This window comes from Prinia subflava, chromosome 19 (genome assembly GCF_021018805.1).
Source record: "Prinia subflava isolate CZ2003 ecotype Zambia chromosome 19, Cam_Psub_1.2, whole genome shotgun sequence".
NCBI lineage: Eukaryota > Metazoa > Chordata > Aves > Passeriformes > Cisticolidae > Prinia > Prinia subflava.
Genome location: NC_086265.1, coordinates 884,791 through 901,048, shown reverse-complemented (window position 1 = coordinate 901,048; position 16,258 = coordinate 884,791). Strand labels below are relative to the sequence as shown.

Below are 16,258 nucleotides of genomic sequence, written 5' to 3'. Positions count from 1 at the left end.
AAGTCATGGCATTGGCTTCCATGAGAGTTTCAGTAGAAGGGAAAAGTATGGCAAGGCAAATGTAGATCCAAGCAATAATCACTGTTTGTTAAGACACTTGCTTGGGATTTTATCTCCTCTATTAAGAACTGTGTTTATCTCCTCTATTAAGAACTGTGATAGAGAGAAAATGTAGCCTTGAGATTCAGCATTTTCAGTCTTGTCTTGGATTCCCAGACAGCAGGAGCTGGGTTAGTTTTTATTTCTCATTCAGAAAGTATTTGTTTATGAAATGGCAAAATAATGTGAATAGACATTTGGCAGGAGGAGGAAAGCTATGGATAATGTGTCTCCTCTGTCTGGGCTTCATTCAGGGACATCTGTGACTTCACAGACAGATCAGTCTTCCAAAAAAATCCCCTGCAATAACTTTGCAGCACTCTGTAATCGTGTTCCTTGGGAACAGCATACGTGTGAAAATCACAGTCTGCTTTTTTTTTGGTTATGAAGATGAAAAGCCATTTAAAAAATATGAAAATAACGCTGTAAATTTCAGTACTTAAATACCACCCAATAATTCAGCTTCTGCACACGTGTATTTCCATATATGCACAATTTGAAGCTTGTGGTTAATGACGTCAAACTCAATGGAATGTTTAGAGGATCAAGGCCTCCTTAAATCTGTGAATTTGAATTTTTCTGGGAATATTTGCTTGTTTTACCTTCTAAAGATGTATGCAAATTTTTTTACTGAGTGCTCCTGAGTAGAATAAAAAACCCCTGTAAAATAAATAAATTAAAGTAGTAGAGCTAATGCACAATTTCTGAGCCTTGGAACACTTGAGGGAGTCCCTCTCTATTTTCTGCAGAAACAGCTGCCATTCCCCAGGGAGATCTGGAGCTGTGGAAAGTGTGGAGGAGAAGTACTCATCCCTAGTATATTGAAAAAAAACCAACCCACTTTTGATTGGAATTCCTGACTGAGTTTCTTATGTCCTGAGAGAGTTATTTTCAGATTAATTGTAATATGCAAACATACTGCTTGTACATGATAGTGATTTATGGTAATTGGAATACTGATGGGAAAAAATCCTTTTAGAGTATTTGAGGAGCACCTGTGAAATTATGGAATGCATGCACGAGCATCCCCAGTATTTGCCCGGGAGATTTGGGCATCATTATTTGGATATTAATTGAGAACCTCTTCCAAGAGGAAGGCAGGTGCTTGGAACCAGTTCATGGGACAACTGGGGTTAATAATGGCTCAACAGTGTAAATCAGGAGCTTAAAACGTGGCTGTATTCTATTATTTATTAGTATTTCCCATATTTTATTGGTCTTGTTTCGAAGGGTGGAATTAAAGGAGTTTCTCTTTAGGATAAGGGAGGAATCCAGCACCATCTGTTGTGCCATGGAGCTCTCTCTGATGTAGTGCTAATACATTCCTCCCAAGGCCTCCAGACATTTTACAGCACTTTTAGCACCAATTCTGCAGTGATGACTGACTTCTGCAGGACAGAAAATCACATTTCTTGGGAGGCTATGAAATAATGAGGAAATGAGAGCTGACATTATCCAGGAAGGCAATGAGTTAGCAGGATTTTAATGCCAGAACAATTAAAACACGGCGAGAAATAAATCAACTGCAACAATATGGAATAAGCAGGAAACATTCTTGTGGTGTTTTATGATCCTGGCAATGCAGGCACTCCCCGTGGGCAGACACAGATTTTCTCCTGGGTGTTTTTAGGTGTTCTTGGGAACATTGATACCTGTCTGTAATCAATCAGTTTCTTGACTTTGGCACTCTTTACATCAATGTTTTAACGTGAGCAGCCACAGGTAATGTGACTGTGAGGGGTTTGCTGTTGGATTTGTTGGTTCTCCTTGTTGGAACTGAGGTTTTTCCAGCAGGCTGTGAAGGTATCTGTGTAATTACTTCTGTGGAGTTTTTGGCTCATACGTCGGTGGTCCTTTGCCTGGTTTATAAACGGGTGAGCTCAGAGAAGAAGCAATGGAGCCCCCAGTCAAACAGAAAGGGAGTACAAATCCTCTGCCTGTCTTGATGCATTAACTCTCGATGTTCTGTGTGTTCAGTAGCACTGGCCAGCTGGACGTGTTTGTGCTGTCTTTTCTTGGTGTCCTCTCTCCAGAGGAGGGCTCTGAGGCTCTCCAGGAGCAGGCTCTGCCACTCTCTCTCCAAAAGGAGGGTTCAGCACTCAGAGCTGAGGCTCAGCCAGGAAGGGTCCTGCTCTCCCTTCATTCCTCCTGACTTTTGGAACTTTCCTGGATCAGGCTTGGGCCAGGGGGTGTGGCATTGCTGGGTGGTGAAGGTAACAAACACCTCCAGGAGAAAAACCCAGCCTTGTGAACAGCTCCTGGTTGGTTGTGTGGACAAAAATGGCATGAAGTTGTAAGAGCAAAGTTAAAGGAAAAACGATTAAGCTTATTCATACACTGGTGTGCCCATAACATTAATTAATAGCAACTTCTTTCTTCTTTTTCTGTTTGTTCCAATGATGAAGGAATCATCTACATGCTGCAGGCCATACCTGTGTCCTCAAGGATGCCTTCCTGTATGAAAGTGCAGGTGAAATAGCAAATCTGACCTCCACAGACAAGTTTGATGCAGCCCTGGCCATTCACCTCTATAAAGGAGGCAGACTACTGCAAGGTAATCTTCTTTCTGCTTTGCAATAGAAACACCTCTTAAAAAAGTCCTGCAAGGGAAGAGAATGAATCCTAACTGGTATAAGTGACTATAAATGTATAAACCCACACAGAATATCCTTCTTCTGTTTATCCACTTCAGCAGACATTCAGAAATGCTAAAAATCTCTCTCAATGGGAAACCTGATACAGAGAGGGCTAAATAAATGTACTTTTAAACCACATAGTGCTTTTGATAATTAAGTACTTTAACTACATCAAGATAAGAGCATTGCCTTAACATTAGGATCCTTTCAGCAAATGTGTTCTTTCAGAGGAAAATGGCTTGGCTAAGTAGTTCTGGGGTCAAATGGAAGAAAGCAGGGAGGCTAATTTGATTTTTCTGCTCAAAAATGAGTTAGGGTTTTTCAACATGAAATAACATTCCTGTCAGCTAAACTATAGGAGACAGGATGTTATCAGACAAATAATAAAATTTTCTATTCTCTCTAGCCACGCAGAACAAAATTTTAGCCTGCCATTAATGATACAGTAGAAGCACTGGCTCTCAAAATTACAGGCACTGTCAGCTCCTGGAATTGCACGTGTGCATCCTTTTCTGAGAGCAGCTTTGTGTTACACAATCCATGCACTGGAACAAGGACATCACTGCATCCTTCCAGCAGAGCTCTGTGGGGGAGTTTGGAGACTTCAGAGCTCCCCAGTCCATTCTGGTGCCTTTGCAGAAAGCCTCAATTCTGGTTCTGCTGTGCCTGGGTTTATTTTGTTCCAAAGGGGCTCTGATTTCAGCAGGCACCTAAAATGCAAAAACAAAAGGAGTCTGTAAAATCAGCTCTGCTGATGTGTGAATTGAGGCTTGTTGGAATATAGAGATGATTGGTTTTTTGACAAGAGCTCAAAATGTGTTGGAAGAGGCTTAGGGAAAGTCTGAGCACCATCTTTTCTGGGGATTTTTTGCTGAGGAACAAAAGATAAACCTGAATTTTACCTGTTTATTGGAGTCAAATTTTATTGGAGTTTAACTTGCATGGCAATACCCAAATGCTGTTGCCGTTAGCTTTTCAAAATCCCAAGTGACCTAAAAAGCCTGATACTTTTCAGAAGCTCAGCAATTTAAATGAATCAGTTACACTGTTCTACAAAGTATCTGCAGTAACTGAAAGAAAAACAAACCCAAAATCTCTGAAAGGCAAGGCAGTAGTGGTAAGATTGCTGAGATGATCATAGACAAAATGTAAAAGCTGTTGCAGACTTCTGGGAGGAAAAAAGTGATTCAGAGGATATTCCTGGCTCCTGGAAGATTTAGAAATGTAGTGATTGCACTCGTACTTCACTGCTGCCAGACTATTGATCTGTTTGGCCTCACCCTGGAAATTCTGTTTACATGATCGACACACATACTGGATGTCATAATAATTATTTACTCTGTTATTTATTTAAGAGGTGATAGCTATTTTGTATGGTATTCCAGACAGTCTGTCTGTTGGAGATTAGAGGCAGTGGTGCTTTGATGGTGTGCATTATTCCCTCCACCTGCAGACATTCAAATACAATATAATCACATGCCAAGGAAATTCTCCAAGTAGCCAGAATGGTAATTAGTTTATTAGTTTCATTCTTTTTGCTTGCTCTCTCATTTACTAATGAGGAAATTAGCAATGCTAATAAATCCTGATCTTACAGCTTACTTAACTTTCAAATACACATGTGAAATCTATGTATATTTTCCATCTTTATCAACATATTTTGGTTCCCATTTGGTTTGATGTCCTGTGAAAGTGCATAGTTATTGTGTGGGGGGTTACAGTGGTAAAAAAATGAAAATTCAACTTTCTGCAGGTTTCATTTTCAAGGTTTTTGCTCAGAGAGGTGGTTCAGTATTATCCATGTACTTTTTCCCTGCTGGTCATTACATGTTGGCCAACTTCTCATGGCTTTGCAGGGAGCAGAATTCCTTTTGGAATCATCTTTGGTGGGACAGATGTGAATGAAGATATCAAATGTCAGGAGAAACGCCAGGTGATGGGAGCAGTCCTGGAGGAAGCCAGGTAGGAGCATGGCTGAGAGATTTCTGACAGGAAATTGCATTTTTGTGGGGCAGATCTTTTAGGGAGCTTTCCATACACACTTGGAATCACTGGAGGATGTGTAGGCCAGCAGACAAAGGCTGGGCTTGCTGAAATCCTTGTGATCTTTACACGATGTTTTGTGATTCAGTGATGGAAGGGGAAGTTTCATCAGAGAACAGTTTCAGCACAGGCTGTGTGCAGTCTGTTTTGTATTTCCCCTGTTCCTCACACTCAGCTTGTTGACAGAATGCCTGGTTGAAAAGCACATCCCTCGAGTACAAGCAGATTGTTTTTCTTTCATTTTTTTCTCCTGCTAATGTGATCCTTTCCCTGGGTCCATGAGCAAAGCAGCAGAGACTGAAAAAAGTCTTTATTCAAATTCTCCCAGTTTTTAGGGAGTATTTTCAGGGTGTTTTAAAGTCTGGAAAGTTCTAGGGACTTGCCAGTGTAGTCATCAAACGTAGATAAGAACTGACCAGAAACCAGAGAAATTACTAAAAACTAAAAGGACTTTTGAGCGTTTTTCATCGTTTCAACATGCCCAGAAAAGAACTTTTCTCCTGACTGATCCAAGGGTTTGTTGACTTCAGCAGTGTTTGACCATGGCCACGGAGGGGGAGGAAAGCCTTTCCTGGTTGAGACCACGGAATTTTGGGTCAGGCAGAGTCTGCACCAGGCTTCTCTCTCCTGTTTACCCTTGCTGGTCCCACTCTATTTTCCAGCCATTACTGGCTCACTTAACACTGGCAGAGTTGTGCTGCTCTGTCTGGAATCCCCTATGAAGGGTGGTAAGTAAAGAGATTTTAAAGACATCCCTTAATCACACTCACTGTGAAATCATTAGGGCATGTTCTTGTGCCTGAAAGCACAGGAGCTGAAAAGCAACTTAAGGTCCCACTCAGGAAAAAATTTATGCTCTTTTTTACTTTTGTTATCAAACAATCAGAAGTTATTCTTTAAACAGGTCTGAAGGAAAAGAAAGAGAGATCTAACGTGTCAGACAAATTTCAGCACTGTGCAAAATGAGAAATGCACAATAACAGTCTCTGAGTGTGTCCATTTGATCCATCTCTGTTTAAAATACTGTCACACACACAGCTAAAATAAAAACTGCTTTACTGAGTGTTTTTTAATGATACTGAGTTGGGAACCTGAAGTATACCTTAATAGCTTGAATTATCTATGATGTTTCAAAATGTATTGCTGCATCCTCGTGCAGTTTACAGTATTTTCTCTGCTACAGGAAAAGTGTCTCACTTTTCTGGAAGTTATTCTGAATGTACCTCTTCTCCAGTAGCATCACTGGTGTTATTCATTGCACAGTTATTAAAAGAAACATTGATTTTTTTTCTTTATTGATTGCAGGGTTCTAAGCAGAAAGCATCATGAATTGTAGATTACTTGTCCAGTACAATATCCCCCCACATTCTATAAAACAAACTATTGAACACTGTCTGGCCTTATGAGTGTTCCATTTTTAATCAAATTCCTCTAAATGGTGCTTGTACTCCTCTAGGGTATTTTTTTTTCTATTGAACAGTATTTTGTAGACTTAGAAGCAACATCTTTTTATGCTTGTTAATGTGATATATTGAAAGGATAATTGCAAAATCTGGGAAGGGAGCATGTGCAGCTTGACAAAACAAGCATTTGCAAAGGCTTTAATAACCTTGAAGCTGTCAAGTTGTGTGTGTGAGATTCCCTGGAGTGCCATAAAGCAGATCCTACAAAACAAATGGAGGGGAATAAGGTTTGTTTCAACAAACAAAAGTAGGAGTTACAATTCTGTTATAATTTATGGGAATTCTAATGAATGGTGGTGACTTCATGCCCTGAAATTATGACATAACATCTCCAGTGGAGAAGCTCTGTGCTGCTTGTGGCTGTTTTACCTCAAACCTTTAGGGTGTCAGAGGGTTGGCCCAGGACAGAAACATTGCAGAAATCACGTGAAAGAGAAGCACTGAGTCATCAGTGCAATGTGTAATGCCCTCTTTTCTATTCAATATCTCTACAAGTAAATAAAAAGCTGTTTTGCTAAGCAGGAGTGTCCCATGTGAAGGAGCCATTCAAACATTCTTTCCCCCAGGACTGAGGGGTTTCAGAAGTGGCCCCATTTAACACTGGGGCTCCACCTAAGAACACCCAGAGCTGTTCGTGTTCCATTACAGCTTCAAAGCTCCACTGAAATCCCTGTTCTCGAGATGCCCTCTGAACAGGGGCTCTTTACTAACTCTATAAAAATAAATCACACAGCTTCTTAGTGTTACACCAGGGTCCCAGCTAGAATAACTTGTTTATCAAGTTTTTTATATATATAATATATAAAATATTATATTATATACATAATACCTTTTATATTTTATAATATATAGTATATATAAAATATAATATATATTATACTGTCACATCATTATCTTATTATATAAGATTATATATAAAAATATATATATTAAAAAAAATATATATATATATTATCACAGCCCTTTGCTGGCTGTGATGGGACACCCAAAATGAGACCTGTTCCTGTCAGTGCTGCTTTGAAGTGGGCTCTGCTGTCACTCGTGTTGTGCCCAGGGACATCCCTCTGCACACACCTCAGAGCCCAGGCTTGTGACTCATTGGTGGCTGTGAGAGCCCTGGGAAAGGTTCCAAATCCTCCTTTGAGCTGAGCTCAGGGGCAGGCGGTGCCCTGGGTGTTTGAGCCGAGCTCAGGTACAGACAGTGCCCTGGGTGTTTGAGCCGAGCTCAGGGGCAGGCGGTGCCCCGGGTGTTTGAGCCGAGCTCAGGTACAGACAGTGCCCTGGGTGTTTGAGCCGAGCTCAGGGGCACACAGTGCCCTGGGTGTTTGAGCCGAGCTCAGGGGCAGGCGGTGCCCTGGGTGTTTGAGCCGAGCTCAGGGGCACACAGTGCCCTGGGTGTTTGAGCCGAGCTCAGGGGCAGGCGGTGCCCTGGGTGTTTGAGCCGAGCTCAGGGGCAGGCGGTGCCCTGGGTGTTTGAGCCGAGCTCAGGGGCACACAGTGCCCTGGGTGTTTGAGCCGAGCTCAGGGGCAGGCGGTGCCCCGGGTGTTTGAGCCGAGCTCAGGTACAGACAGTGCCCTGGGTGTTTGAGCCGAGCTCAGGGGCAGGCGGTGCCCCGGGTGTTTGAGCCGAGCTCAGGGGCACACAGTGCCCTGGGTGTTTGAGCCGAGCTCAGGGGCAGGCGGTGCCCTGGGTGTTTGAGCCGAGCTCAGGGGCACACAGTGCCCTGGGTGTTTGAGCCGAGCTCAGGGGCAGGCGGTGCCCTGGGTGTTTGAGCCGAGCTCAGGGGCAGGCGGTGCCCTGGGTGTTTGAGCCGAGCTCAGGGGCACACAGTGCCCTGGGTGTTTGAGCCGAGCTCAGGGGCAGGCGGTGCCCTGGGTGTTTGAGCCGAGCTCAGGGGCAGGCGGTGCCCTGGGTGTTTGAGCCGAGCTCAGGGGCAGGCGGTGCCCTGGGTGTTTGAGCCGAGCTCAGGGGCAGGCGGTGCCCTGGGTGTTTGAGCCGAGCTCAGGGGCAGGCGGTGCCCTGGGTGTTTGAGCCGAGCTCAGGGGCAGGCGGTGCCCTGGGTGTTTGAGCCGAGCTCAGGGGCAGGCGGTGCCCTGGGTGCTGCCCGGGCACAGCTCCCTGCCCGGGCACAGCTTGCTGCTTTGCCCCTGTGGGTGTGAGAAGGGCTCCTGCAGGGCAGCAGCAGCAGCAGCAGCAGCAGCAGCAGGCGGCTCCTGTGCAGCCTGTGCTCCCCTCTGCAGCTGCCCCCTTAGCTGGGCTCTCTCTGCTTGGGGAATCCTCACTTCACCTCCCCCGGGGCTCTGCACAGCCCGAGGAGCTGTGGGTGGTGTGGGTTCAGCACCGTTTGCTGCTGGAACAAGTGGAAAGCCTGCTTTCTGCCCTTCATCTGGGATCAGGTCTATAAGCCTCTGAGCTCAGTTCTTATCAAGATTTTTTCTGAAGTACTTTTTTTTTTTTTCCTGTTTAAACACTTTAAGCAGATGATCCCAACTATTTTTGTCCATTTAACCAGGTTTGCAGTGGCTTTCACAGTGGAGATGAAGGAGCTGGCAGCAGCAGAGTGGGTATGTTCATGTACTTACAGTATTAGCAGATCTCCATCCTCCTAAAATGTTTCCTAAATAGTGCTGGAGAATTGCAATAATCTTCATTGTTCCAGCCCTGCTTTTCCTTCCAGAGAAAGCTCTTCATGCTGATGTACTTCCACAGGTCAGAGAGAGCTGGCATTAAAAGCTGTTCAGTGGTAGAAGAGGGTGTAGAACTGTTTTAAGTGTTCTCTGTAACATTTCAAACAAATCCTCTGTCGTTACCTCGTCTCTCCTGATGCCAAATTATTTCTTTTTGCATCATTTACTAAACTTTATGTTGACAAAATTCCTCCAGACAGCGTTAGCTAGAATAAAAAACTTGGTAGTATAATTTGAAAGTACTTACTTTGTCAACTCTGTAAACAGAGTGAACTTCTGAAGGTGAACTGCAGGGGTAAATGAGATTTGCTGAACCCCAGACCCAGGGAGGGCTGAGCAGGGATATTTGGGGTGGAACCAGCAAGGCAGGACCTCCCTCTTGCAGTGAGGGGTTGGCTCCACTCACCTCCCCTCGGGAAACATCGGCTAAGGCTGGGCAATTAATGCAAGGAGTTGAAACAGTGCTTGGTGCCTCTTCAGTTCTGATTTGCATCATAGTATAATCATTAATGCACTCTTGCCTAAAAAATAATCACTCAGTGCAGCTTGCACAACACAGCAGTAGGACGTACAGTACCTTATTTCAGCATTAATTGATTTTTTAAATCTATTTGCATTGAAAGGATACATGAGCAGACATGGGATTTGGTATTTTATTTTACAAGTGTGATTTGATTTTAATAGTTACTACAATGAACTTCATGATGGGTGAATGTGAAAGGGCACAGCTTCTGTCAGAGATATTAAGCAAGAAAAGGACAAAAGTAACAGTGTAAGGAGAAGAAACAAAATTGAGCTTTGAAATAGTTTCAAAATGGGCACCTCAAATGCTTTTAACCCAGACAGATTTACCTAAACACTTTTGCAGTTTTGTGAGACTCATTCAGTGTTTTGGAGGTCTGTGGCAGAGGGAATTGGAGGGGAATCTGTCAAGTCCCACTGCAGACCTGTGCCTTAAATGCTGAGGGTTTGAGCTCCTGCTCTGCTGGCTCCTGGTGTAAAGGCTCAGGACAAATGCCACAAAATTGCTTCCAAGCAGTGAGGAGCATGGACATGGATATTAATGATTTTTACATGTTAACTCACTGCTATTGCTTTATTCCTCCAGGGTGGGCTCTATTAGTTAAGGTAGTCAGGAATTTAAATTTCAAACGGGTAAGCAATTGCACTGCACTAAAGGCTGGCTCCTCCAACAAATTCCTTTCTATTGCATTGGATAAATTACCCTTAATTAGGAAGCATGTAACCCAGCCCCTGTAATAATCTGTATTCCAGGTGAGTTTGAAATCCTGTAAAGGATCTTGTGCTCATGGTCAGCCTTTTATTTCAGTAGTATAAAACTGGTGCGGAAGAATTACCTAAGCCAGTTTTATCAGCATCCAATTTCCTTTTCCATTCTCCTGGAGCCCATTTAAAATACAGAACAGAAGAGAGGACTGATCTGTGGTGTGGGGACATCCCTCTGCCCTGTCCCACAGTATTCCTGTTTTCTTCTGGGTGCTCCCAGCCCTGCCGGGATGGGATTTACCCCCCTGAGCCACATGGGGTCCAGCAGGGCATGAAGGATGATGTTTAACTTGAATTTCTTTGTGCAGTTGGTGTTTGGGGAGCTGGGGGCTGTCTGAGCCAGCAGAGGGGAGGCAGGGCTGGGGGCTGCTGCCCCCTGCTTTTCCCTGCTCCTGTTTTCCTGGGATTCTCTTTTGCTCAGTCTCAGCTCTCCCAGTTTTCTGCACAGTTAAATTCTGGAGCTGGTCTGCAGCTCGCAGTGCTGTCCCACTGTTTGTAAGGAGCTTTTATCATGGGAAGATGCTGTCAAATTCAAAATGTTACTCAGAGAAGGCCCAGTGCTAAGTATTAAAATAACGTAAGGATGTATTAAATGATCTTTACTGTTGTTAAATCCTTCGAGCACAAAGCTCAGAAAGGGTAAAGTCCATGGAATATTTTCAGGCTTCCACTGAAGCACAGGGTTCTTTCTCCCCCACCCCACTCCCAGGTGGATTTGCTGCTCCTTGGTGCCATTTTGGTGACATTGTTCACTCTGATTCTCAGAGTGAATGCTGGCAGAGCACTTTCAGAGTGACCTCTTTTCTTCCAGGTCCTTTTCCCAGTTCATTTTTAGTGACTGCAGAGCAGGGGACTGAGGGGCAGCCTCAAGGGAGCAATAGGGAAAACCAAAATCTCTGCAATTAGAAAAAAAATATCACTTCTGTGGCTTCCTGTTTTCTGAGCTGACTGGTTCAAGGATTGGTTCTTACAAGTTTGTTAATGAATTGATTTTCTTTTCATTAAAAAAAAAAAAAAAAAGTATTCCACAAATCCACAGTTGGAGTTGTAGAAAGATATTGAAATAGGAAATTGCTTCTTTAATCACCTAAATTAAATAACTAGCAGAACAGCACTTCAGGAGTGATTTTGGAAGTGTAGTAATTACCTCTTTTACTACAGCTATTTTAAAGTAATTTATTTGGCAATTTTTATTTGGGAATGTTCTGCAATAACTACCAGGCACCAGTTTTCCTGTCTAGGCAAGTCTGGATATTTGACAGCAGTTTCTGAAACTGATAAAGTTTATAAATTGTATAATGGATAAACATAAACTGGATTTTCAAACCAACAGATTTTTGGGAACTAGAACTGATTTTCAGCTAGACAGTTGAAATTTGTTTTACTGCAGGAAAATGGGATAATGATCCAAAGAAAGGATACCAAGACAAACTAAAAAATATATTTGTACTAACTTGGTAATTGTGTTAATTGCAAAATTGATTCACTAATACTGTGAATGGACATAGTAAATGTAAATTAGATTGTTGGCTTTTGGTGTAACCTAATGTATCTAATAGTTAGTTTTGATCTTAATAATCCAAAGAAAATCACACTGATGTGGTTTGTTACTCTTTATTGTGGGGTTTTTTTTGAAGATTGTATTTTTATGTTGATCTCTAAAAGTTATTTTTCTTCTCCTTCCCTCTAAAGCCAGATGCTAGGAAGAAAATATACGTCCAAGGTCAAGGTGAGAGCTTTGAAATCCTGATTAAGACATTCAATTTCTTTGATTCATGTGCTTGGTACCTGTTTGTTTGTGTATCTGCCTTTGCCCCAGACACATTGTGCTGAAATGGGGTTTGCAGTCCTGCTCCACCGCAGTTGGGCTTTTTGCCACTGCCGTTAATTGAGGCAGTATTTCAGTCTCCCAGCCAGAATTTTCCACTCCTTTGGTGCTTTTATCTGAATTTTCCAGCTGCCTTCCAGCAGGAACCTGAGAGGTCAGGTAACCCTGAAGGCAGCACCGAGATTTCTCCAAAGGCTGCAGAAGTTTTGGTGCTGAATAATTATTTCCTGAAAGCCCAAATTCCTTTCAGTGCTCCAAGCTGAGTTCCCAGGCAGGGACAGCAGGTACCCAGCCAAGGTCCATCCCTGAGCAGGGCACACTCAGCTCCCTGTTTCAGCTGTGATGGCTTCACTTCCTCATTTCATTTACTGAAAAATACCTCTCTGTGGGTTCCACATCTAAGTCCATTTTGTGTATTTCACCTTCAAAGAAAATAACATTTCATTCCAAATAACATTTCTTTCCAGCCTGTGCTGCTGGAATATCTCATTGGGAAGTCTGCTTAGCCCATATTTAGTTTATATTCAAGTCTCTGGTGAGGTAATAGTTAAGTAAGAGATTAAATCCATTAATAAAAATTAATAAAATAGTTTCACCGATCAAATAATTAATCTTTAACATAAGGAAAAACAAATACATTAATATTCAGGATAGATTAATATTTAATTTGTATATAAATTCCTTTTACGTTGAAGGCTATGGGTGGCAGCTGCCCTGGATCTGGTTTGGAAGGATGTGCTCCCTCAGGTGCTGTTACCTCCTGGGGAGTTTTAGGAGGCCAAATTGAGCAGGGTTGTGTTTCTGGAGAGGTTCAAACCCTGGGTGATTGCACAGAGTTTGCACTGAATTCCAGCCTGCTGTCTGTGGAAGGGTTGCACAGCAACCTGGCATTGCTGGGGTGAGGAATTCAGGGTGCTTGGCAGAAATCTTCCCTGTTACACTCCAAACAGCCCTCAGGAGCCACAGCTCAGGGCACATTAAACATGGGGGTCTCTTTTTTTACACAGGAATTAGGACTACACCCAGTGAAACATTTGACTGGTATGGATTTCTACAAAATGCAGGTAAATGCACTCATTTTTCCCCTGTGTTTCTTCTAATAGGTATCAAAGATGAAAGAAACGTAGAATCAGAGTTTAACTAAGTATGTAATGAGTGCCTTAACTATATGAGAAATGGCAGGATGTCACTGATGAGTGTGGTTCATCAGGACCCAGACTGCCTCCAAACCCCTGCTCTGGCACAGGGCTCTCAGGAGGGGTCCCAGCCTGTGCCAGAGCCCTAAAGGTGAATTTGGAGCTCAGCACCCACCCCTGAGCAGCTGTGCTCTGTTGTGGGGCAGACTCCAGCAGGGAGCACCTCTGGAGTGGGAAATGTGTGCTGAGGTCTGATCCTCTGTGAACACCAACTCTGGAGTGGGAAATGTGTGCTGAGGTCTGATCCTGTGTGAACACCAACTCTGGAGTGGGAAATGTGTGCTGAGGTCTGATCCTCTGTGAACATCAACTCTGGAGTGGGAAATGTGTGCTGAGGTCTGATCCTGTGTGAACACCTCTGGAGTGGGAAATGTGTGCTGAGGTCTGATCCTGTGTGAACACCTCTGGAGTGGGAAATGTGTGCTGAGGTCTGATCCTCTGTGAACACCTCTGGAGTGGGAAATGTGTGCTGAGGTCTGATCCTCTGTGAACACCTCTGGAGTGGGAAATGTGTGCTGAGGTCTGATCCTCTGTGAACACCAACTCTGGAGTGGGAAATGTGTGCTGAGGTCTGATCCTCTGTGAACACCTCTGGAGTGGGGAATCTGTGCTGAGGTCTGATCCTGTGTGAACACCTCTGGAGTGGGAAATGTGTGCTGAGGTCTGATCCTCTGTGAACACCTTTGGATTTGGAAATGTGTGCTGAGGTCTGATCCTCTGTGAACACCTCTGGAGTGGGAAATGTGTGCTGAGGTCTGATCCTCTGTGAACACCTCTGGAGTGGGAAATGTGTGCTGAGGTCTGATCCTGTGTGAACAACACCTCTGGAGTGGGAAATGTGTGCTGAGGTCTGATCCTGTGTGAACACCTTTGGATTTGGAAATGTGTGCTGAGGTCTGATCCTCATCCTGAGCTGGAGCTCTGCTGTCACCACAGCAGGGGCAGGGAAGGGAGGTGACCTGGTTCTGAGCCACCTGATCCTGGCAATGCTTTAATCACTTCATCTCTCCCCAAAAGAATGATTTAGAGGCATTTTACCCTGGGAAAAACGTTTCAGTTTTCCATTCATCAGCCTGATCTCTGATAGTACAGCTGTTCCCTCTGCTGCAAATGAATCCTCAGCAGTCAATGGCATTATCACATCAGGAAATGTGTGCCATTAGTCAAAGCCAGTGTCAATTTTAAATTGAGCATTGTGAGGTTATTTTGTTCTCAGTAAATCACAGCCCACAAGCACAGTTGCCACTAAGATTAATAATTTTCTGAAGTGAAATGATTTGTCACTTGCTAGCACAGCCTGAGTGTTGATTTGATCTCTTGTCCAACCATTTTGGGATTAAATGAGCAGTCAACAGATTGAGGAGGGGGAAGCTCCCCCTAAAGTGAATTTCTAATATATTAGAGACAGTTTTTTGCCTAATGTGTACTAATGCAAAAGTGCAAAATAATTCATAATGTACATGAAAAGCAAACTAAAATGTGACTCCAACATCTGTGCCTTATTAAATAATAACTTGAAAACTGGCATCAGATTATTCAGTATTGTTTTTATGACTGTTTCAGCTCATTTATCTTCTCTGCCTTGTGCCCATGTCCATCTCTGGTGGCAGCCTACAATTTCACTTCTTTTAACATTGCACATGGAATCAGGCTTTTTGGCTGTACCTTGGTGCTTTCCAGGGACTAATTAGAAGTTCCCAGTAAATGCCTTTTTTCTGGGCATTCACAGTTCCAAAGTGTTTAAAATTCTGCTAAGCTCGGAGCAATCTGAAGAAAACTCTGCAAAGCAGGAGGCAGTTTTGCTCAGAAGGATGTGATTTTGGCAGGGTGGGCTTGCACAGAAGGATGTGATTTTGGCAGGGTGGGCTTGCACAGAAGGATGTGATTTTGGCAGGGTGGGCTTGCACAGTGTGCACAGAGAACACCCTGAGCTTCATGCAGATGAAGCTGTCCATTCTCCTTCAGCTCATGCCTTCTGGGATTTTTTAAAGACTTTTTTTCATGGAGTTCTAGTCCATGTCTGAAGGCACTTAATGACTTTTTTGGGGAGAAATACTTCTCCAGACAAGCCTTGTCTGTGTCTTTAGCAGAAGCCTTGAGCATTTGTGAAATTCAGGATTCCCAGGGCAGAGTGCAAAGGAGCAGCACACGCCCTCAGTGCAGGTGTGAATTCATTGGAGGCATCACTGTTAAACACTCTTGGTGTTCAGAGTGTCAAATTATTCTCCCAAATGAATTAGGCTCTTCAAAACACTTCAGACTTTCTTCCACAGAACAGACTTCTTAGGAATATTCTTTGTACTGATTTTTTTTTCAATCAGAGGAAACATTTGCTCACTTTAAATAATGACAACAATACATAAACAGGCTCTTTAAATCAATGTAATGGCTTCAAAAAGAATTTAATGGTAGCTTTAAGTGAGTGGCAGAATGCACCAAATGCATTTTATGGTGGGAGACTTCCAGCCTCCAAATTTGAATGGTTCTAAAGCAAACTCTAAGGAATCCCAGCTTTTTGTGTGCTCCATTTGATAGTTTGGGTGCCAATGTAAATAGCAACAGCCTAACACAAATGGAAGCAGTGCTGGGAGGTTTTTGTTGTTGTTATTATGGGTGCAGTACAATCTCAGTACAGAACTCATGGGATGAGTGTTTTGCACAGTGTCAGCAGCAGAGCTGGGAGCTGTGGAGGTGATGTGTGGGGTTATTGCTGTCTCCTGGCTGCAGGGCCTCCAGGGGCTGGCCACGCAGCATTTACTGCCTAAATCCACCCAAAAAGGGACTTCTGGAGTTAATCTGCGCTGTGGTTAACAGTCAGCTGACAGTGTGTGTTGTGTGGATGAGGGAGTGTGAGCAGGCAGAGCAGGGAGCTGAGCCCGGGGCAGATCTCAGCGCAGGCTCCGGGAGCGTTCCCAGCCTGTGCTGTAGCTCAGCCTGGCTGGGGAGGCTCTGCTGCCTGTGCCAGCCTGAGATCAGAGCACACGGTCAGAACTGTTCCCTGACCTCACCTTGCAGGGA

At 43.7% G+C, this 16,258-nt stretch overlaps 1 protein-coding gene across 1 annotated transcript in view; it reads left to right on the top strand.

Moving 5' to 3' along the window:
• Positions 1 to 16,258, top strand: part of GLT1D1 (glycosyltransferase 1 domain containing 1) — a 37,909-nt gene that overhangs the window by 4,980 nt on the left and 16,671 nt on the right. Inside the window, exons 2-6 of the mRNA XM_063415990.1 lie at positions 2,505 to 2,653; positions 4,592 to 4,697; positions 8,755 to 8,806; positions 11,909 to 11,945; positions 13,052 to 13,108. Coding sequence (XP_063272060.1) covers positions 2,505 to 2,653; positions 4,592 to 4,697; positions 8,755 to 8,806; positions 11,909 to 11,945; positions 13,052 to 13,108 — 401 coding nt within the window. The remainder of the gene's footprint in view (positions 1 to 2,504; positions 2,654 to 4,591; positions 4,698 to 8,754; positions 8,807 to 11,908; positions 11,946 to 13,051; positions 13,109 to 16,258) is intronic.